General features: G+C 47.2%; 3 protein-coding genes across 10 annotated transcripts in view; 2 read left to right on the top strand and 1 right to left on the bottom strand.

The window, feature by feature from the left end:
• Positions 1–5163, top strand: part of LOC149350037 (uncharacterized) — a 58546-nt gene extending 53383 nt beyond the window's left edge. For all 5 annotated transcript variants that reach the window (XM_089579056.1, XM_089579055.1, XM_089579054.1 and 2 more), the window contains one exon: positions 1094–5163. In XM_089579056.1, the coding sequence (XP_089435182.1) occupies positions 1094–1533 (440 nt within the window). In that variant the 3' untranslated portion in view covers positions 1534–5163. The remainder of the gene's footprint in view (positions 1–1093) is intronic.
• LOC149350036 (uncharacterized) overlaps positions 1–15502 on the bottom strand; it is a 44559-nt gene extending 29057 nt beyond the window's left edge. The window contains exon 1 of one of the 2 annotated variants that reach the window (XM_089579052.1): positions 15315–15502. Coding sequence is in view for 1 of the 2 variants with exons in the window: in XM_089579051.1 (XP_089435177.1) it covers positions 15085–15126 (42 nt within the window). In the remaining variant the exon portion in view is untranslated. Of the gene's footprint in view, positions 1–15084; positions 15284–15314 lie in introns of those variants that run through there. The other variant, XM_089579051.1, reaches the window with a different exon arrangement.
• Positions 14600–21289, top strand: part of LOC149350035 (uncharacterized) — a 55347-nt gene continuing 48657 nt past the window's right edge. The window contains exons 1-3 of one of the 3 annotated variants that reach the window (XM_089579043.1): positions 14600–14716; positions 15544–15663; positions 16800–16988. In XM_089579043.1, coding sequence (XP_089435169.1) covers positions 16806–16988 — 183 coding nt within the window. In that variant the 5' untranslated portion in view covers positions 14600–14716; positions 15544–15663; positions 16800–16805. Of the gene's footprint in view, positions 14717–15435; positions 15664–16799; positions 16989–21289 lie in introns of those variants that run through there. The other 2 variants (XM_089579046.1, XM_089579044.1) reach the window with 2 other exon arrangements.

Below are 21289 nucleotides of genomic sequence, written 5' to 3'. Positions count from 1 at the left end.
ACGGCACCCAACGCAGCAGTATTGACCCTGCGACCTTGTGTGTGCATCTGCCAGGGTGACATGACTCAAACGCCTGCTGTCACGTGCGGAGACAAGCGTCTGCCATTCAACCGCGCCTCGCTCTTTTGTCAACAGCGGGGTGACGACGCTGCAGGTGTTCGCCTTTGGACGTTTCCTTGAAACAAGTTATGGAATCCACCTGGCCGGAAACGACTAGCCCGACAACAAGCACTTATGGACACTTCCGAGTATCCAAGTGCCTCAGCGGATGAAGCGAGGTGACGACGCTGCAGGTGTTCGCCCTTGGCGTTTCCTCGAAACAAGATATGGAATCCTCCTGGCCTGACGGGCCACTTCCGGGTATCCAAGGGCCTCAGCCGAGGAAGACGACGAAGCGGTGAACGACCTTGGAGCACCCGGACGAAGTCCCTACGATTGGTCAGAAAAGGCAGGAAGATCTCGGGAGGGTCTATTTAAAAGCGCTCGACACGTTCATCAAGGAGGCGATTCCCGGAGCGATTCCCTGAGCGATTCCTTCAGCGTTTCCCTGAGACTTCTCAGTTTTTACCTTGTTTGTCATTTTTGTAAATAATCATGTAAATATGTGAATACAGTTTCCCTTCACTTCCCCTACTCCCTGTCTCCGGCCCACGTTCCTTCCTCCGTCGGCACAGCTGCGGTGCTCCTGGACCCGACGCCTGGTGGAACACGCTACTAGCTCGGCAAAATATATCAGCGCCTCCGTTGCGGCTCGAGCGTGAGCCGAACTTGCAAATGATTACTTTCGCTGATGGTTATCGTGTCTCAGAAACTAAAATTAACACCAACCGCTTGTTTCATCTTGACATGCGAAAGAAAGCAGGCCTTTGCTCTCGTGGATACTTCTCGCGGCTCACAATAATAAAGATACAGCCACGCTTGTTTTCCAGCGAGATGAACACGAAGGCAGTCACTGGATCGCCCAGATGTTCCTATCTCTCGCCGATGATAATTTTTTTTTCTGACACACATTTCTTTTTGGCACAATTAACAACACGGTGTACCTGTTTATAACTGGTCGCCTAATCGCAGTCATTTTCGCGCCTTTTTGCAGAATGCTGCTACTTCATGCTGGGCGGCCCGAACCCGGGGCTGCCGCGTGCCTTCATGTACACATTCAACATCCTGTGGCTCTCGCTGGTCGCCGTGTCCGTCATCTTGGGATCGCTGGTGCACCAGGGCTACTACTTCATCAGCATCGGCTGTATCATGCTGATCGTGATTACCTGCGCCTCCTACAGCATCTACCGGACGTGCTTTCGCCGGCGCCTCTTGCCCATGGTTGCGGTCTCGGGCGCGGACGCCAGCGACCCTTTCTTGGGTCCACCACCCCCCTACGAGGCGGTCATGATCGGGCAGGCTGAGGAGCCCCCCGAGTACGCCGAAGTGGTGCACACCGACACCGAGCCAAAGGAATCTCTGCCGGCTAACGTGGAATCGGAGCGCTTGATTACCGACGAGCCGCAGTCGACCACCGTGCAGGTTGAGAAGTAAAGGCCACTTCGAAGAGGCTTTGGCTGTGACTCAGTGCTGTGACTCAGTGCTGTGACTCAGTTTCTGTGTACGTGTTTTTGTTCCTGCGAACCTGTGATTAAGCTGGCTCCGTCCTTGGGGATCTCGCGTCAGAAAGGGAAAAGGCTGAAATGGAAGCAGCTATAGTAGTTGGCATGAAACGTCTAAAAAGGAAAAACACTGACAAAACGCACTGGTAAAGCATAGGGGCGTTGTAAAGAACGCAGATGTCGCCCGCGCCCTTCTCTTGCTCATATCTTGCGTTTATTGTCGGTGTTTTTGCCCTCAGAAACTGTCATGGAACGACGTTCAGACAATTTCGTGCCTTATAGAGCGCGGAAGCTCGCAGAAAGCGACGCTAGCCATGGCTGAGCCCGGCCACAAGTCTAGTTCTTTCAAGCATCGCCGCTTCGCTGGCCTCTCACTGGCAAAGCGGTGCCACAAGTTTTCACATCTCACACCCCAACATGGGAACAACGAGCATTTAGGACGTTATCGTCCAGTCATATACAGCATTTTTGCTTCAACTTCTGCGTAATTGCAGTGGATATAGCAAGCGTTGTGCCAATGTCATCTGAGAGTCATCAAACTGAGAGCTTGACGACAATTCGGAGCTGGGCTACTTGACGCCAGGTCATGTTAAAAAATAACTGCGTGGAGACAAGGCGGGGTAGGCGTTGACTCAATACGAGCGCCTGCTGACAACTCACACTTTTTTAGAACACGTCAAAATGTACAAGAAATCATACAAGGAGAAGGGAACGGGCATATGCAGGGGTTGAAGACAGATCACAAGCCATTCTTCGAAAATAACTACATTTTGCTTGTTTTCGTTACCCCCTCCATCACTGGTAACATCCCCCCCCCCCCCCCCCCCTTTTAGTTTTATTATTTGTTCTTAGTGTGGGGAACTGCTGCCAACACCCTCCATATCCTGCTCTTAAGATCCCATTCTTCTTCCCTTTCTACCCAGCAGCAGCCCCCCCCCCCCCCACCCCCCCAAAAAAGAAAAAAAAACGTGCCGATGCATCGCATTTTGCTCGCGAAATCAGCCGGTGATAGCGGAACCTGCATTTTTTTCTTACTTTTTCTTCCTTATAAAAGCTCTGTTTTCAGCGAAAGCAGCGTCCTTGTCGTTAGAACGGCACATTTTTATCGACAGAGGCAACTTGAGCTTAGCCTCAGCGTCCCTCTCACTTACTAAACCACCTGTAATCGTTTTGAGCGCATTCAGTTCGTCAGCTCCCTGAGCTTGTTTGCGCGGGCGACGCACTGCAGTGGGCGATTTATGAAGGACCGTGACCATTTCTGCTGGGCTGGTTATGAAGGTGGGTTTTTATAAAACTCTGTCTTGAATTCAACCCTTGCGTATGTACGCTCGTTCTCTTTTTTTTGTATGATTACTTGCCTTCCGGCTTTATATTTGGTGACCTGAGAAGTAAACCTCAGCTGATCGTCCGCGCGCTCATGTTGTGTTCATCTCTTCTCATGTCCTGTCCGCCTGTCCAACGACTCCGTGAGTGTGTTCCGAGCTATGGGCAGAGGGTATTGGCAGAGGATATTATCAGCCCTTTGGTATTGGAGCGCATGATCTTCAGGCTGATTTCTTGACATAGATGGCGCTCTTTCTATAGTACCACGTCTTTCTTCGTGTTCCGTTTCTGAAACACGCCAGAAGTACAAAACTTAATTTTGCCATATTCTGTGTAAATATTAAATCTTTGGTGATTCCTTATTAGGCTAGCTAGCGGTGGTTCGCCGATGCCTGAAAGTTCGTGCCAAAAGCTCGCCCTATTTCGCAACGTGCCGCTCATGCGGACAGTGCGATTTCGGGCAGTCATGCTCGCGGCGGACTGTGTGCAGTGCGATGCTGCGGCGCTATTTCGGCCACGGCCTCTTTTGGCCGCATAAGTTCCACATTGTTAGTCATTATTGGGCATGCCGCCGCGGTGGCTCAGTGGTTATGGCGCTCGGCTGCTGACCCGAAAGACACGGATTTGATCCCGGCCGCGGCGGTCGAATTTCGATGGAGGCGAAATTCTAGAGGCCCGTGTACTGTACGATGTCAGTGCACGCTAAAGAACCCCAGGTGGTCAAAATTTCCGGAGTCCTTCACTACGGCGTCCCTCACAGCCTGAGTCGCTTTGGGACGTTAAACCCTCGTAAACCATAAACTGTAAACCATAATTAGGCCCAGGCCTTCTGGAAGGTGCTTCTAATCACTATTAGTTGTGATTCGTGTGTGGCGTCGAAATCCACGGCCACAAAATCATCTGAGGGCAGCCAACGTGAGGGAGTGATCTGAATTGCGGTTTCTTATTCTTGACATCAACGAGTACAAGGACGATCTCAACTGAGGAAAATGGGATAACTAACATTCGTCCTTTTAAACATGGCAGCTGGAAGATCTTTTTTTATACCTTCCTACTTCCTGTATGGCGCGCGTCCAGCGGCCACATAGAACAGTGCCTTTAACTTTCCCTAAGCATCCCTATAGTCAATACCCAACCCGCTCTGCAGCCTGCTCGCAAACCTAGCATACAAGCTGCCTGCACTCCGACTGCTGCACTTCCCGGTTGGCTGGAGGGGCTGAGTCAGTGAATGTTGCTCATTGAAAGCATCTCTGTTTGCTGTCTTCGCGCTCTCGATACCGGGGAAATGAACGGATTTGTGGTTATTGATGTGAGACAAAAAGAAAGAGGCGGATTCAGCAGCTTGTAGGCACGGAAGCGTACCTCTAAACTAATGTGGCAAAGAAAATTGCAGAAACCAGACAGCTGGTATGTGTACTCTGTCATTACGAGTCAACAATATTGTGTTCATCTGCATGCTTTAATGCTTTTGTTAGAAGGCTTTTGTATTACGTGTGTTTAACTAGTATTCTGATCTTTTTATATACATACATATGCATATATATAGATACAGCTTTTGTTCTGTCGATGTATGCGCATTTGTGAGCTTTAGCTTAGCATTGATTTGTAGGTCGCTTTTAGATTTTTTATCTTATATTTCCATTTTGCCTTTTATTTCCTTTTACTCTTCCTACCTCGCTCTTCCGCCCCACTGGAAGCAGGCATAACGATGCCGCTTGCAGAGAGGCAAACACTGCCTCTGTAACGTCGGTGAACGGTATCAGTGCGTGTGAAGAATGTGATGTCAAAGCGTGTCAAAGCTGGAATTCGAAGCCGGAGGTCATGCACTATAACAATGTTGCACGTGATATACCGCTCCGATTGCCAGTGAAGGTGTTGCAGGTAGTGGCAGGAAAAACGACGTACTGTTTGTGCATAAGGAACTGGCTCCGGTAGATGATGGTGAATGAGATGAAAAAGAGTAGAGTGGCGTCTAGGTACCATATCACCCAGGAGCACGCTTTCAGTGATTGCGAAGGCGAAAAACAAGTTTGCTAGAGCCAAAGATGTACCTGTATGTGCTTTGCGTGTGACAGACACTTTACCACTGTCTGGAAAATGTCAAGATTTGTTGGTGGCGAAGGGAGATATACATTGTGAACCATGTCATTTTATTCTACGTGCAAAGTATTCATGATCAATACTCCGTTTATACTGTCTTCTGTTACTGAAAAAAAAATAAAGTATAAATGGTTATAAAGTTTGGTGTCTTGCTTGTCCATGTCAGTGCGGTATAAGCATTGCAAAATATGCGATAGAAAACCTTTTTCGCCTTATATAAGAGCTTACGACATGGGTGGTGTTTTTCCCAAACTTTTTTTTTTCCGTTTTATTGAACACATAAATGTCTCTGAACGAAATTCGGAATATATGGACATTGAAGTAGCTTCAATGATGTAGTCCTTGGGATCTGTTGCGTGGTTTTCTTGCAGCCATTTATGAAAGCCTAGCCCAGATGCGAAATGATAAGCTGAAATACTGCGGATAACCACTGCCCCCGCACCGATTTCTGGGTGCTCATATCGTCTTCTAAGCGAGTGAAAATAGAAAACAGTTAAAGACGTCTCGATCTTCCCGCCAGAAAACACATTCGTTGGGAACACTGGGATATTGCAATACCGCCATCACATAAATAAGGCACCGTTTACTTTGAAACTGAACAACGCAACTAGCGCTAGACGCTCCCTCGTCCTTATAACTGAGTGGTCATCTGAAGTATACTGCAGTCATTACCACCGTTGCCCTTCTGACGCTGAATGTGGTGGTGAATTGCACGTCCCTTCCCGAGGTTTGTTTAATCATCTTTATAATCCTCTTTTGGCGACGTCTTCATATTTTGAAAGGAAGCTGCGAGCATTGCGCGTTGTTGCCCTCACAACAAGTGGCAGAAGAAGCCACGATGGGGGTTCGAGTTCCTCCGTGTTCAGGAGTCGTCTATAAGGCTGTGCTCTGTTCACACTATTTAACCAGTCGCTGAAGCCCTTTAGAGAAAGATGGTTGTGCTCAAGGTCAGTACATTACGTACCCTCTGGATGACCGGTCAAAAACTGGGCACCAAATGCAAGATTTGCGGCACAAATGAAAGCTGTAAAAATCAATTCACAAACGGGAAGAAGCAGAGCATGAAGCCACAACTGACAGAGAAGGCGTAGAGAAATATTGGGGCAGGAAAAAAACAAGGAAAAGAAGTACACAAGACATAAAGGAACAGCGCCGACACAAAAGAAGGTAAGCGACACAGCGCCTGTGTCGTTCACCTTTTTTATCCTGTGTCCGCGCTGTCGCTTTCTGTCATGTAGAACCAACTATAGCCCGCAACAGTACCCTTGAGAAGAAAGCAAGTATGAAAGAAAGGTAAACTCCTGGAATAGGAACTTTGAACGCCGTAAACACATTACTGCGTGAGGCTGTAACTAAGATTAGAGGCTCTGTGGAGCCGTTAGTCCGAACTTAGCTGTAAAATTTGAATAAGGGCTTTCGCAGTACCCCTCATCACAACCGTCGTTGAGAATGCGACACGCGGCTCACTTCTCCCTGGCCCTCGCACGCAAGCACAAATTATTCCATACCTTGAGTGCGAATGTACAACTTTAGGTCTGCTGCGCGAATTCATTGTACTCGATGTCAATGCGAAAGCAGTATCAGTACCAACTTGCGAAGATGCCACCGTCTGTCTGTACGCAGCCTCGGAGAGTGAAGCTTCCTCCCACCAGAAGCATCAACCAATTCTCCCTCCCATCCAACGTCAACCCATCTTCAACCTCCAGAAAAATTCTGTCGCATGTGTGTAGCTTTGGTGTAGAGCAGAAGCATTCATTAGAGTAAAAACATCAAATTAATGAGCGAGAGAAAGTCTAACAGCTTTCAGTGAATTATCGCATGAGATCTCTGATCGTCCCGTAATTACTTTTTCTGCCCGCGGATGAACCATTCTCCGGCGGCCTTTCGGCAGCATTTCGTTCATATTCAGCCGACAGCTTGGTCCTTGTTTTGGTAATTCCGCTTAAAAGCGCCACATGATTGAGGAATCTTCATTGAGATGACTTCGCATACACTATAGGGTGATTGTGTCACTGCTCCGAATGAAAGAACACTGTACGTGTTCGATGGGGTCAGTAAACTAGACGCCATCATAAGCGACTTCCTAACTTGCTTATTGCAAGCAGCCGTAAATATTTTGTTCGTGAATCTAATTATAGCTTGAGAATAGGAAAGGCTACGACAGCAAGGGACCGGAGTATCGTGGTATAGCTGGATTCCGACCAGTTTTAGCGGCTGCAGTCATCACTAAGCTGTAGAAAATCGGAATTTACTGCCTTTATTTTTCACTCTAAAATAACGGGCTTTTTCAGAAGCGACCCAAATGCTCAGATCACATGGCGGGACAGCTGACTTTTGCACAGCCGCAGCGTTTTCGACACACGCCGCTTGTGCGACAGTCACACAACGCATGCAGGATGCAGTTATTTTTTTTCAGCCGTTTTATCTTCTCAGTGTGCCCTTGTGCGCGCCATTCCGCTGTCTATCACACTCCGTCCGGCGATAGTGCCGGTGAGTCACCCAGTGGCTAGTAGCTCGCCTTGTGCAATGGATAGATAAGCGTGCTTACGTTATTGGCAGCATAGGAATGAACAAGACTTCATAAAGAAAAGCTGCACCTGGGCGAATACATCGCGTTATGCATCCAATGAAAGATTCAAATGGAAGTTGCAAAATTTCCCCATTAGTTTTTAATTCAGGTTCTGCCACTTCGTAGCATGGTACAATTTAATGCTTGCTTTGCGCTCATCTATTCGGTGAGTTGGATAGCAACGACTCCACATTTGAATGAAAACTGCCGTTGCGGTTCCGTACGTGTTGAGCGGTCTTACGCGCTGCATGTGCCTCTGTTGCAATGCCCAGAAAAACGAGAAAGCCTCTGAAGCGAAAAACAAAAACAGTTTTCAAGAGATTAGAGCAGAGGCGATTTAATTTAACGCCAGAGGAAAAGAAAGACGAAAACGCCCTCGTCCATAAGAACTTACATCACACAGTCAATCGCGTAGTGCAATACGTTCGGAAATTATTTGCCACTGTATATAAAAATGAGAGCTCAAAACTGAGAGTCGCTGTTAACAATATTTGTTCATTGTATCCAGCTTAATTAAGTACACTAAAGGACGATGCAGTGATTCCGATGGAAAGCGGTTTTCATGGCGACGAAGTAACAGCAGTACTCTACTTTTTACCAGCATGATTCTTTTGAACTAGGTTTACCAGCATCAGGTACAGCCAACGGAAGGTGAGCACGATGAGAGAACTGAAGAATGATCGAGCCCGAGACGCAAGAGAAAGGCAAGGTGGGCCCATGCTGCGTCGACTCAGAGCCGGCAGTTTCTGACGCTTTGTACACGGCCTCAGCAGTCGGGATGATTGCGGGCCGGACTGATAACTTTGACTCTCAGCGCACCGGCTGGCGCATATTTACAGACGCCTCATCCCTATACTCTGTTGGCGAGCAGAACTTCGCGAGTTTCGCCTGGCAGCATTGTAAGCAGCTACCGTTATAGCGTTTTGCGAGCATGCACAGCTGAACGCTTCGTGAGCTTGGAAAGCCTACTGAGGTCCACCCGGGTTAGACAGCGCTTTTCGCGAGATTTCGACATGCACCGGTAAGCGCAAGCAATGGCGCAAGTACACTTGCACTTGCAACCTTCTCACGTCACACGCGTTCCTAACGTCTTCAATTTTCCAAGCATTTCCCCCTCATGTAATAGCATTTGAGGTGAGCAGTAAACAAGCAAACAATCAAACAAGCAAACAATCAAACAAGCAAGCAAGCAAGCAAGCAAGCAAGCAAACAAACAAACAAACAAACAAATGTAATCAGCGATCCTGGAGGTTTTTTTATCAGTACGAGCTGCGGCAAGCTGCCCTTCCAGAAAAGACAAAAAACAAAAAAAAGGAAGAGGGAGACATCGAACTTCGCATAAAATAAAAGAGCAAGCGCGCTTTGAAAAGCTCCCCTGATGATTCAGCGCTGCATGCTGTTAGAACGAGCGATTAGAGCACTCGGCGACGGCTGGCATCGGGTGCCGGTGGTACGCCTCGGCTTATTGATGTATGCTTGCAACGAGTGTCACTGACGCGTTTAAGAAAGGATTTAGAAAGCAGTTGTAGTCGCTCAAACGATAAGTGCTTGTATACCAGTCAAAATCGAAGTGCCGGCACTCTTTAACCGCCCCGTAACATACAGATCTCCTGGAAGTTTGTTTTTTTCATCGTCCAGCTGCAGCGTGTCCTCAAAAACAGCGTGTAATTTCGGCCGCTTCCATAGGCCTTTATTATTTAACATTTAGCGGCTTTAGAACAAGGACATCGGAAATAAAGTTGCATATGTAATGTGCAGCACGCCCGCTCTCGGGAACATTAAAGCAGAACTATTACAAAATAGTAAGGCCTTCCTTGGCCTCCTTCGCAGGTGCGACGTGATTGCGGTGGAGCCTCCTCACAAGTGGTGGTGCCCATGTAGGGAGGCTTCGCCACACAAACGCTAACAGCTAGTGATGAGCGCGCATTTTCTGCGCACAGGACCAAGACGACGGAAGAAAGCGTAACACACATTTGCGCCAGAACGGCGAGATGCCTTCAAAAAGGAAAAAAAGGCCCACAACGCACCAGTCTCAGTCCGAAACGGCGCGCAGCTGGGCTAGGCTTGCTGATGAGCGTAGATAGCCGCTATCGCCGCGGGCTGACAGCGAAGCTCATAACGAAACTATGCGACGATGGGGCGCCTCCGATCGCTTGGAGTGCTGATCGGAATTTAACACGGCCGCGTCCGAGTTCACCGGTTGGAGTGGCCGAAGTTGCAGCTCATGCGGAGCTGCAAACCTCGGACCTCGGCCTCCGCTATTTCGTGCGCCGGTAGCGTTGTAGCAAGACAAAAAGCTTGAACTAGCGCATTTAAGAAAAACCATGGACCGAATTAAGCAGCTTTAAAATGCAATGAAAATAGAGCGGGGCAAACAAAATTTCAAATCAATACAAACCGAAAAGAAAACGTTATTTGGCAAAATGCATTTTGGACAGGATAGATAGTACATGCAGTAAGTAATAGAAACAAAAATATCACCCGTAGCCCCTCTGCACACCCTTGTCAAAATAAAGGCTTTCTTGCTGAACTTGGAGGTGGACAGAAAGGCCCAAATTGCTGCTCGTAATAATTCACTCCGGCTGCCCACAGAAGCCCCTGTATGCTATCGAGGCAATTTTTTTCCCTGTCTTGCACTTTTTCTTGCTGGTCATCCTCCTAATTTTCATTCTCATATAGTACCTATATGAGCGAGCCGCCGCGTTGGCTCAGTGGTTGTGGCGCTCGGCTGCTGTCCCGAAAGACGCGGGTTCGATCCCGGCCACGGCGGTTGAATTTCGATGGAGGCGAAATTCTAGAGGCCCGTGTACTGTGCGATGTCAGCGCAGGTTAAAGAACCCCAGGTGGTCGAAATTTCCGGAGCCCTCCACTACGGCGTCCCTCATAGCCTGAGTTGCTTTTGGACGTTAAATCTCCATAAACCAAGTACCTATATGATCATATAGTACCTATCATATATTGCCCAGACGGCCACGTACGCATTGCACGCTGAACGTGTATCAATGTACGCTGTTAAATACGAGGGTGGTATTTACTGCTGTTCAGGTGAGTTCTCCGACGTGGTGGCCACAAGGGCTTATAATTTGAGTGTAAACCCCAGAATGTATTTGTGCATCAATAGTAAATGCGCATTTTTCGTACTAGAATTTCCAGACTTGGAAAACAAGTGCAAGAAGTGAAATACGTAGCATAGCCAGCCCAACTGTCTGTAGTTGAGCGACTTGATAATAAGACAAAACGCAAAAATCAGCGCGTAGAAGCAAAACGAGATAGAGAAGACACACAAAGCGGCTTGCGTGTGTCGTCTCTACATTGTCCTGTTTATACGCGTTGATTTTCGTCAGGCTGACAGTAAGGCGCTCCGGTGCGCGAGTTGGCAGCGCAAACGAAACGTTTGTTCTGAGCATCTGCTTTCTATTTGTGCTGTCTTCCCGCAGGACATAGCCGGCCATTTTATCAATGTTGAAAATGGCAAGGCGAAAACAGATTGCGGCTGACGGAGCTTGTTTACGGGGTGTTATCAGATAAAGTTTAGAAAGCGTGAGACTACCGCGGTCCAGCGTCGCAGTTCTCCATTGTCAACAATGAAGTTTAACCAACTCGCTCAAGTTTCCGTCCTGTCGCAATACTGGCGTTCAGGCTCCCGTAAGCCCGTACAGCGTGAACGAAGGGTGGCTATGGACCGGGATGAAACGTGTGCTTGAAACGATTCTACATAGTGACTAACGGTAGGGAAACAAATGACATGCAAATCTGTTTACACGGGACGCAGCGCAGCTGCAGAATATCTTGGTGCTGAGCAAATGGTACATTTCAATGGGAATTGTCAGCTGCAAACTGGGCACGAGGAAGAAAGGCGAAAGACAGCGCTGACTTCCAACGAAATTTATTCACAACACGGAAGTAACATTGATGGGGAACCAAAGCGAATGTATTTGTGCTGATCCGTAGTACGCATAGCGCAGAAATTCCCTTTTTATCAGAATATAAATCGAGGCGTAAAAAATGAATAAGAAAATTTGCCTCTCCCGCACCACTGATGTATCGCGGGTGATTTATCAGTCAAAGCAATGAATAAACTACTGAGATACAACTGCCCGCTATCATCGATGGTAGTACCTCCATGATTTCGAGCAAAAACCTGTCGCTGCTCGTCTTCACCGCAGTAACACCTTCCAGACTAACGTCGCACTGGCAATTGGTGGCTATGCAGGTGGCAGGTCGGAGCGCTTTTCAGTAGAGCAGCGTGCTCAATAAATTCAGCTCAAAGCGTTGTCTTTCGTCTTCCTTCACCGTGCCGTGTTTAGAACCGATAGTTCCCTTTGAAAATTAATATAGACGGAGTGCAGCGGAGCAGACAAGCAACCCTGAAGCGCTCACGCTAAATACGTTTTTTCTGCATTTTGTTTCTTCTTATTAAGCGCGCGAATAATTACGGCACGTATGCCAGTGTTTTGCCTCACATACCGGATGTTTCACCCAAGATGTTCTGCAATTTTGAAAGATAGGCTTTTTTGAGTTACAAGAGAGCTTATTTCAGCGTATCATTATCAGTGGTTCAGTACATCAGAATAGAGCTGAGAAGTGCTAGCTCGTTAAATATATATTAAAGAGAACTTTTTAACTATTACCGTTAGTCTCCTTATTTATTGAGAGGTCGCTAGCCCACCATAAGTATTATATATACCGGGTGTTTCAGCGAACACTTTCAAAATTTCTCATAAGTAGAATTTTCTTGGTAAAGATATGGCTTTTGCAGCATAGTATTACCAATGTTGGCGGACACCAGAAAACCGGTAAATCATATTAGGTAGTAAACTGGTTCACTAATTTTTAATAATTAACTTTTTAACTATTACAGTTAGGTGCCTAGTTGCAATTAGATATTTGTAGCCGGTCGTTAGTAATAGCCATATCAGGTTTTAGAACTTCGAAAACGCAATTACCCTCACCGCTGTGGCTCGACAAAGTGCGAAAAATACATGCGAAAAAATACGAAAAATACATTTTTCGTGCGAAAAATACATGCGCTATCGAAAGCATGCAGGCAAAGCATCCCCTCCAGTGCACGGAACTAGTCGAAAAAGCCAAATTTTGTCGAGCCACAGCGCCGAGGATAATCGCATTTTCGCAATTCTAAAAACTGATATGGCTATTACTAACGACCGGCTACAAATATCTAATTGCAACTAGGCGCCTAACTGTAATAGTTAAAAAGTTAATTATTAAAAATTAGTGAAGCAGTTTACTATCTAATATGATTTACCGGTTTTCTGGTGTCCGCCAACATTAGTAATACTATGCTGCAAAGCCATATATTTAGGAAGAAAATTCTACTTATGAGAATTTTTGAAAGTGTTCGCTGAAACACCCGGTATATATATAATACAGAATAATGCAGAATATTACTGGATACGTTTTCGCTTAAAGATAATTTATTAGAAAAGCAGAAGAAGAAACAACCACATGCCGTCGGTGGGAACCGAACCCACGACCTCCGAATTACGCGTGCGGTGCTTTAAGCGGAAACGTATTCAGTAATATTCTTCATTGATCAACACCACAAAATAAATAAATAAATATAAAAATTCCCCTGTCTTCATTGGTTTCTGTGGCTGTTGGCTTCTGTAATATATATAGACATACGATTCTCTAATATATATATATAGATATCTATATATATTAAAGAAGCCAACAGCCACAGAAACCAAGGAAGACAGGGAAATTTTTATATTTATTTATTTTGGGGTGTTGATCAATATAGTAAAGTATATATATACTATAGGTTGCGAGAGCATGAAGTGCTTGACTGCTTAAAAGAGTATATAACGAAGTATGTGCTTCGTTAAAGGAGACATTTGACTCGACCTCGATGTTTCGATCCGAGGACCGATCTTTATTATATATGGTTTGGTTTGGTTTATGGGGTTTAACGTCCCAAAGCGACTAAGGCTATGAGAGACGCCGTAGTGGAGGGCTCCGGAAATTTCGACCACCTGGGATTCTTTAACGTGCACTGACATCGCACAGTATACGGGCCTCTAGAATTTCTCCTCCAAAGAAATTAATTCGCCACGGTCGGGATCGAACCCGCGTCTCGGATCCCACCGGCGGCATGCGGTTGTTTTTTCTTCTGCTTTTCTAATCAATTAGCTTTAAGCGATAACATATTCAGTAATATAAATTGATCAACACCACAAAATAAATAAATACAAGTAAAAATCCCCTGTGCCCCTTGGTTTCTGAGGCTGTTGGCTTCTCTCATATATATATATATATATATATATATATATATATATATATATAGAAAACGCAGTTTTTGTCGGCGCTGTGGCCCAACAAGTTTTGGATAATCTGGGCGAGTCCCGTCCACTGCAGGGGCTGCTTTGCCTGCAAGCTTTTCGAAAGCGCGTGTATTTTGTCGCAATGTAGGCAGAATTTAGCCATAGTTGTGAGGGCAACTGCGCTTTCGAAGCTCTAAAAACGGATATGCATATTAATTATGGTGGGCTACACCTCTCAAATACCTAAGGGAACTAATAGTAATAGCTAAAAAGTTAACTATTCAGTATTAATTAACCAGTCTACTAGTTAGCACGTATTATCTGTATTTTGATGCACTACGCTATGCCAAAAAAGCGCTCTTCTAACTCAAAAAGCCTATTTCAAAAATTGCAGTACATCTAAGGTGAAACAGCCGGTATGTCATGTCCTTGCTGGCGAGGACCGCAGTCGGGATGCTCTCGAAAACTCTTCAAAAATATCCCTCTCAGCCTGCCTGCTACGCCGCCTGAGTACTTGAGTGCTAACGAAAGGTACGGGACAAGTGCACCTGCGGCAGTGGCCAGCCACGAGACCATATGCTCATTTTAACGCAGACTTGCTTTACTGATGAAGCACTTACCAGAACACAATGGAATGAAATAAAGCACCTCGACTTTGCTGTCGATGAACCGTGTAGCGTGTTTTTCTCACGCCCCCCCCCCCCTCCCCCCTTTTTTTTCAGTGGTAGACAATGCGGCACATCTTTGACAGCTTTTGGGGATCCGAGAAAACGACATGAATGCCGCAATTCCTCCCAGGATTCTGTCAGCACCCTGTCGTGGCCTTCACGAACAAGAAGGTGTAGTAAACTTTGAGGAAAACGCTTCCATGAATTTTGTATAATTTTTTGGTGTGTTCAATAAGAAAAAGTAAGCGAAAATATTCAGCGCGTTCTGCCACCCACGGACTTAACACGGACACTCGAGTTCGCGGCTTGTATACCAACATTAGCGCCGCTGATCGATGGCTGCTGGGTGCGAGACCATGTTGCACGGTATGCTTGCGGCGGCTGTTGATAGCTGGTGGGCTGCTGCCACCCTAAAATGCTCACGGATCTACACACCAACGCTAAGCGGCGATAATGTCAGTCTAAGCCACGTGCTCGAGCATTCGTGTTAAGTATGCGGGCGGCGGTTCGCCCACAGATTTTGTGGTATTTCGCAGTACCTTATATCCAGTACGCGGAGTTGTCTGTTCTCTGGCATTCATTGCGCGCTCGTTCCGTTCGGTTGTGCGCAGCTTCACGGATATATACCAACTTCCTCGCCTGCAACTCAGCTTCAGTCGACGTACGGCGCTGTGTCCTTGAAAAACCTTGTTGCTGGTCCTTTACGTTTCTCCCGCTAGTCCCCATGACGGAGCTATTCAGAAAGCATCGAATAGCCCAACTCGCTTACGTGTGCTTCAACATCGGTCTGCTCGCGCTGTCGTGATCGTGGCGAGCTTTGTCATCTCCACTTGGTTGATGGCGCTGGCATATTTCCCTTTTCACTCCTTCCGCTGCCGTCCGTTTCACTGTTAACAAGCAAGCGCAGTATACCAGGCAGCTGTTATTGCTCGGCGTACTTCGCTGGCCGCCGCCCCTACTCGCCGTGCCCGGAACGCCACGAAGGCTAATCTTTCCAGTGACGCCTGACTCGTGGCTATCTTTGTCGTCGCCAACGGCAACCGCGATATCGCCTGGAAACAGTTCCTCCGCCGAGCGACGCCCGAGTGCAGCTAGCGGCAGAAGTCGTCCGGTTGACGGTGAGTAGATGCGACACAAAACATTTATTTTCCTCTCTTTCGAGCTTGATTCTAATGAGTTTCCCCGATTCGTGCGGAGCGCTTGCGTGCGTACGCAAGAGTTTAGGCTTGAAAACCTGCGTTGTGCACTTTCTCGGGTCTCAGTACGTGTTTTCTTACAAGCGGCCATAGTTCCATAATGCAAGCTAAAACAGCTTGCATTATGGAACTTGCAGAACGCATAATGCTCGCATAATGCAGGCTAAATACATAATGCATGACGCAAGCTAAAACAGCTTGCATCACTAATCTGACAGCTTTGCACTGTGAATCTGCTAAAGAGACTGTCGAAATGAGAGCGAAAAACGTGGCATTGCCCTCTTGACTTAAACCGGGCGATGAATGCTACATGGCGCGTTTCGCGTCGGTTACTAGATGCAGCTTACTTAAGAAATTGGCAGGTTTTGTTTTGTTTCTTTTGAAGCTTCGGGGAAACAGGTATTAGGCAAACAGACACGGCTGTCGAAAAATGCATCTAATGAGTGCATTTTGCTCAGTTTGATTCGTTCATTTCTTGATAGTGGGAAGGAAGTGGCCGCTTTGCACACGGCACGAAGTGATTGTTTCGGCCTATTGATAAACCCGCTGTGACTTTTCAGCGAGAAAATGAAACGGAAAGCAGCCAGGAATGTGGCGTCAGCCACACAGCAGCGTCGCTCGCGTTGTTCTTGTTGATTGCAGTGTGCACGGCCATCTAAAGTGTTGCAGTTTGTAGTGGAAGAAGTAAAGTGTAATCGTGCGCGTTCCTGGGAAACATCTCCTCTATGCCCAGTTGCCAGCCTGTTTTTTTTTATTAGCACTTGTGCACTCCTAAGCTTAAACACATTTATTTATCCATAATAACCTGCAATAGTAGTGCCTAAAACTAAATCTAAATGCACGAAAGGCCGCCTTCGCGGCGGAGTATGCGGGGTTGAAAAATTTTACAAGCGGTTAATCTAGACGCATACCGTGACATCCGAATTTCGTTACAGCGAGCGTCCACACTTCCGGTGAATAATTTCTTTGTTGTGCCACCTATTTCCGTCAGGATGCTCTCAATGTAGAGCTCTTTTCGTTGGCTGAAGTACTTGCTGACTTTTCTTTTTTCCATCCAGGAAGCCATGGACTGCAATAGGGTCGGCTGCATTGGCCGAATCCAGCCAAACGGCACCGTACAATTCGCCATTTGTCCGGAGTGCCGCTCGCCAAACTGTCTGAAGTGCAGCGCAATTCACGAGAAACAGTCGTGCAGGCAGTACCAGAAAAGCATCCAGACGAAAGACAGCTCCCCAGGAAAAACAGCGGTAAGCAGCGAGAGCGCCCTTTTGCACCCAGCCTTTCGGCGCCACATCGCCTTCATGGGAAGGACGACATGCGATACGTCTTCCTGCTTTTACATCTCCCTTGTCATTACCTGCGCTGCCTTTCCCATCATAAACAGCTGTCCTTATACTCTTTGTAAACCGGTGTGCTCGTCTGTAAGCTATCGATTGCCTTTTTTAAAATATATATATACCCGTCAGTGGCTTCTTGACGCTGCCTGCGGCTGCATTTACGGGTACGCTATTGCTTGTTAATGTTTTTGCTTTTGTTGGCACTTGACATACAAGCGTCGTGAGGGCTCTGTGAAAATAGCTCCGTCCGTTTAGACCACTGATCTCCACTAGGTGGCTGGATGCCGCATTCCCGCTTTCCAAGACGAGCGCGAGTGAAGCCACCGGAAGTTGGACCGCTTGTCCCGGAAGTCGGGTGTCTGCTGTGTATTTCAATGCAAAAAGTCGCGACTTTCGACCTTTCGTTCTCAGTTTTTTGCGCTGTTGTCGAGTAATGTCTGCTGTTATATGAAAAGAACAAGTAAGCTGAACGCGAGAAATGTGAGCATTGTGTGCAGAACCCTGTAATTTCTGCGAAAGCGAAGAAAACAGGCATGCAGGTCTCACCCTGCCTCGGCAAAGGGGTACGTGCATTGAACACTATGTTCTTGCCTGGTTCCTGTCTTCCGAGCGTAAAGGAAAGTTGTGGAATGATGATGAGGCTAGGTCTTCTTAAAACCGAATTTTCGTGCAGCAAAGAAAAGGCACAGCGCGAGAGGAATGACTGACAAGAAAGACGAATGCTGCAGTGCGCGTGAGAAGCGCTGTTAGAAGTCAAATGCACCAAGCACCACGAATTAAAGCCCATTCAGGCTTAACTTGCTCCAATACGAATCAGTACATGACATGCTCCGTCGAAAAAGCAGTACCATACCTTTTGGAGGCGCTAATGTGAACCAACCGAACACCGTCGACACCTCACAAGATAAGTAGCCTAGCCCTCGCTCCTTCGCTAAATATAATTCGGTAAAATGGTCGCTGCGAAGTAAGCTGCCTGGTGAATGTTTCAACCTATTCTTTCTTATATTTATCCCCCATTGAAAGCATAACTTGGGCTTGAGCGTGGGAACAAGCATCACAGTAAAGAGCAGAGTTGGCGAAGCTAGGCAAACGGGACGACACCGAGCCGAGTAAACGAGGCTCCATACTTGCTGCGTGTAGCGACGTCCTGTCGTCTGCTAGTGTAGTCCCATTGAGGTGCAATGGGCCCTTATTTTCGAAACGTCTTTCCCGAAGACTTCGCTGGTCTCCTCACTCAGTTGATGGCGCAACAGGTAGGCATTGTCATGTAAAAAGACGAGAACGACGAAAAGACGAAATGCTAAGTAGGAAAACAAAACTGGAACTGAAAAACCGTGCTGAGGTCCGATGTCATGCACCGCCAAAGGCTGACTTCCGGGACAAGGCCACTTACTTCCGGTGGCTTCACTTTCGGGTGCCCGATGCGGCATCCAGCTCCCCTAGTGGAGATCAGTGGTTTAGACGCACTGTCACCAGCCCGAACCGGCGGATGCAGCCGCCGGTTCGGGCTGGCTATGCCGTTAGGTTGCGTCAAGACCACTGGCCTAAGGAAGACGATGTAGTATTACAGGACATCACGGATATTTCCGACTTTCTGGATGCTTCCGGATAACTCAGCACTGTGATTCCACGTGAAGAAATGACCACTGACCATTCACAAGACATTGAGCCGCCACCTTCTGAACCCGTCGAGTCCAACCCTCCAGACTGTAGTTCATTTGAGCATGGTGCACCTGTTCTGGTCACCAAAGGCTGCCGAAGCGTCGGTGGATGTGCATTCAGGTTGCTCCGTCGGTGGTACTTCGCTGCAGTGCAGAGAAAAGCTTCTGGAGTCAGCCACTGGCGTCTGTAAAGAGCTGTCGGCCGACTATCGAGTTGCAAGTGAGGTGGTGCTCCAAACCTCCTGGTCGGAAACCGTAGTCACTGCGGATATCTCCACAGGCAGCAGCACGCCTCTGAAGCGTTCCGCGGATGAGGAACCAAATGTCAGCGGAGATCCGTGCAATGTTCTCGATTCAGTGGGGAAAGGAAGGAGTTTCCAAAAAGAGGGAACAGATACCCTCAAAAGGCCACCAATCCACCGGCGGTTCTCCCCGCCCCGGCGGACGGAGTTAAATAAGGTACTCACACAAAGCGGGAAACGTCGGAGATCCCGCGGTTTTTAATGTCGCTACCCTTAACGTTAGAGGCTAATTGTACTGCTGCCGTAGAATCAGTCAAAGCACCGGCCAGTTTGAAAGATGTCTGTGAATGTAGCAGCAATTCGGGAAACTAAACTAGCTACACTGTAAACAAAAATTTACCCAAAAGGGAGTAAAAAGGGTGGCCGCCACCCTTTTTACTCCATTTGTGGAAACATTTACTCCATGAGTGGGGAGTAAAAAGGTGGACTGTCCTCCATTTTACTCCCATGAGGGAGTAATGGAGTAAAAATAAGGATTTACCAGCATTTACTCCAGTCTAGAAAGGGAGTTAATTGAGCCAAATACTCCATCAGTGCCGAAATGGAGTAAAAAACACCATTTTGTGCAATCCGCCCCGCCGCCTAGCGTCTCGTCTGCTTCTGGTCAGTTGTCGGATAATGGCGGTGAGTGACGACCGCTTGGTTACCATCGTCGCTGGAAATCTGCTGACTTCTGCTCTTCACGGGCGCCTGCCGCGGTACAAGGTATCGACTTGTCGCCGTTTTCCGCTACAGTACGTTACATAATTTAATCGCTGCTGTGAAGCCTCCAGTGCTCTGATACCTGACTTTCCTTTGTTTGTGCCGCCACCCCGTTACAGCACAAGCTTAGGCCTAATTCTCACAGTATTTTTTTCAGTGTGGTTCTCGCAATGTGTTGCAGCAGATTATGTGTTGCATGAACATGGAACTGTGATAGAACATAGTGTCAACGCTGAGCTCTTGATTGAGCTCATGAGGCCACATTTTTCCTCAGCCATGTTTAAAATCCAAGCCTTAATGAAGTGAATATGAAAGCAAACACTGCCATTCCAAACTACCATCAGGTGTATTTTCATCTTTTCTGCTCTGGTTTTGGGTGAAATATAGCGTTGTGCATGACCGTGAAAACTACTCAGCGTCTCCTTTTCAGTTTTGAACTACTGATTATAATGTTACATCCCTTGTTCCACGAACATGGCCAACCAAACGAGCTCGTACAGCAAAAGGAGACGACAAGCAGACGACTCCTGCCGCGTACGCCGCCGCTGGGCTAGCAGACGGCGGAAAGAATGCGTGACGCGGGGTCACATTAGGGCAGCGCAGTTTCCCAAGTTGGGTTGCCGGCGGCCCGCAGAGCTACTGCCCGTTTCCGCTGCTGTCACTGCTGTAAGAATGAGCCTGAATGAGGATAAATAAACATGACGCCATTTTTGGGCTCCATCTTTCTAGGTAGTAAAAAATTTACTCCCTTTTCACTCCAAAATAACTCCCTTTATACTCCAAAATAACTCCCTTATGTAAGGGAGGAAATAAAAAACACCATACATATGGAGTAAAAAAACTCCTTTTAGGTGTGCGTTAGAGGACAAGCCATTTACTCCCTTTTGGGTGTTTTTTTGCTAGCAGTATACTTATGAGGCGACAAATTTTTGATCTGTTTGTACCTGAGCACAATATTATTGTTAGCCTTTCAAAAGGCTTATTTGGAAGGTGTATGCTGTCTTTTTGAGTAATACACTGGATATGACTGCCCTGTCGTAGTGCGTTGATGAGAGGTGGCTCGAATGTTGTGAACTCGCCATTTCGGGTCACCAGTGGCGAGTTATTTGTGTGTGCGCGCCTGTAGCGAGGTAGAGAAGTGCTTTTCTTGTCATTGGCAGACCTGAGCACGGACCGGGAAATTTTACTGCTGGGCGAATTCAGTTGAGTTCGTAACAATGAGGACCGATCAGTATATCATGGACGTTGTGACTCCAGTTCTGCTGTTCTCGCTGGCTTAGTTTTTGAACACAACTTTGCTGACATTGGCCGACTATAAAGCTATAGTGTATATATCACGCATTTCCGATCCTTTTCTAATGCTCTGCATAAAAAGTTCTGCGTTTCTGCTGGCACACTGACTGGTGTGCATGGCTATTGGGTGAGGCCGATATTTTTCAGTGGCCACTGCACAGTGTCAGGTAGGAACACTCGGCGTCTGCTCCAACCATGGTGGAATCTATAGAAGCTAAATAATTTTCTCGTCTCAGATGAGAGTTTTCCGGGC

This window comes from Amblyomma mixtum, chromosome 3, assembly GCF_055824585.1.
Source record: "Amblyomma mixtum isolate Tamu chromosome 3, ASM5582458v1, whole genome shotgun sequence".
In the NCBI taxonomy this organism is placed as follows: domain Eukaryota; kingdom Metazoa; phylum Arthropoda; class Arachnida; order Ixodida; family Ixodidae; genus Amblyomma; species Amblyomma mixtum.
This window is presented reverse-complemented; position numbering and strand designations above follow the sequence as displayed.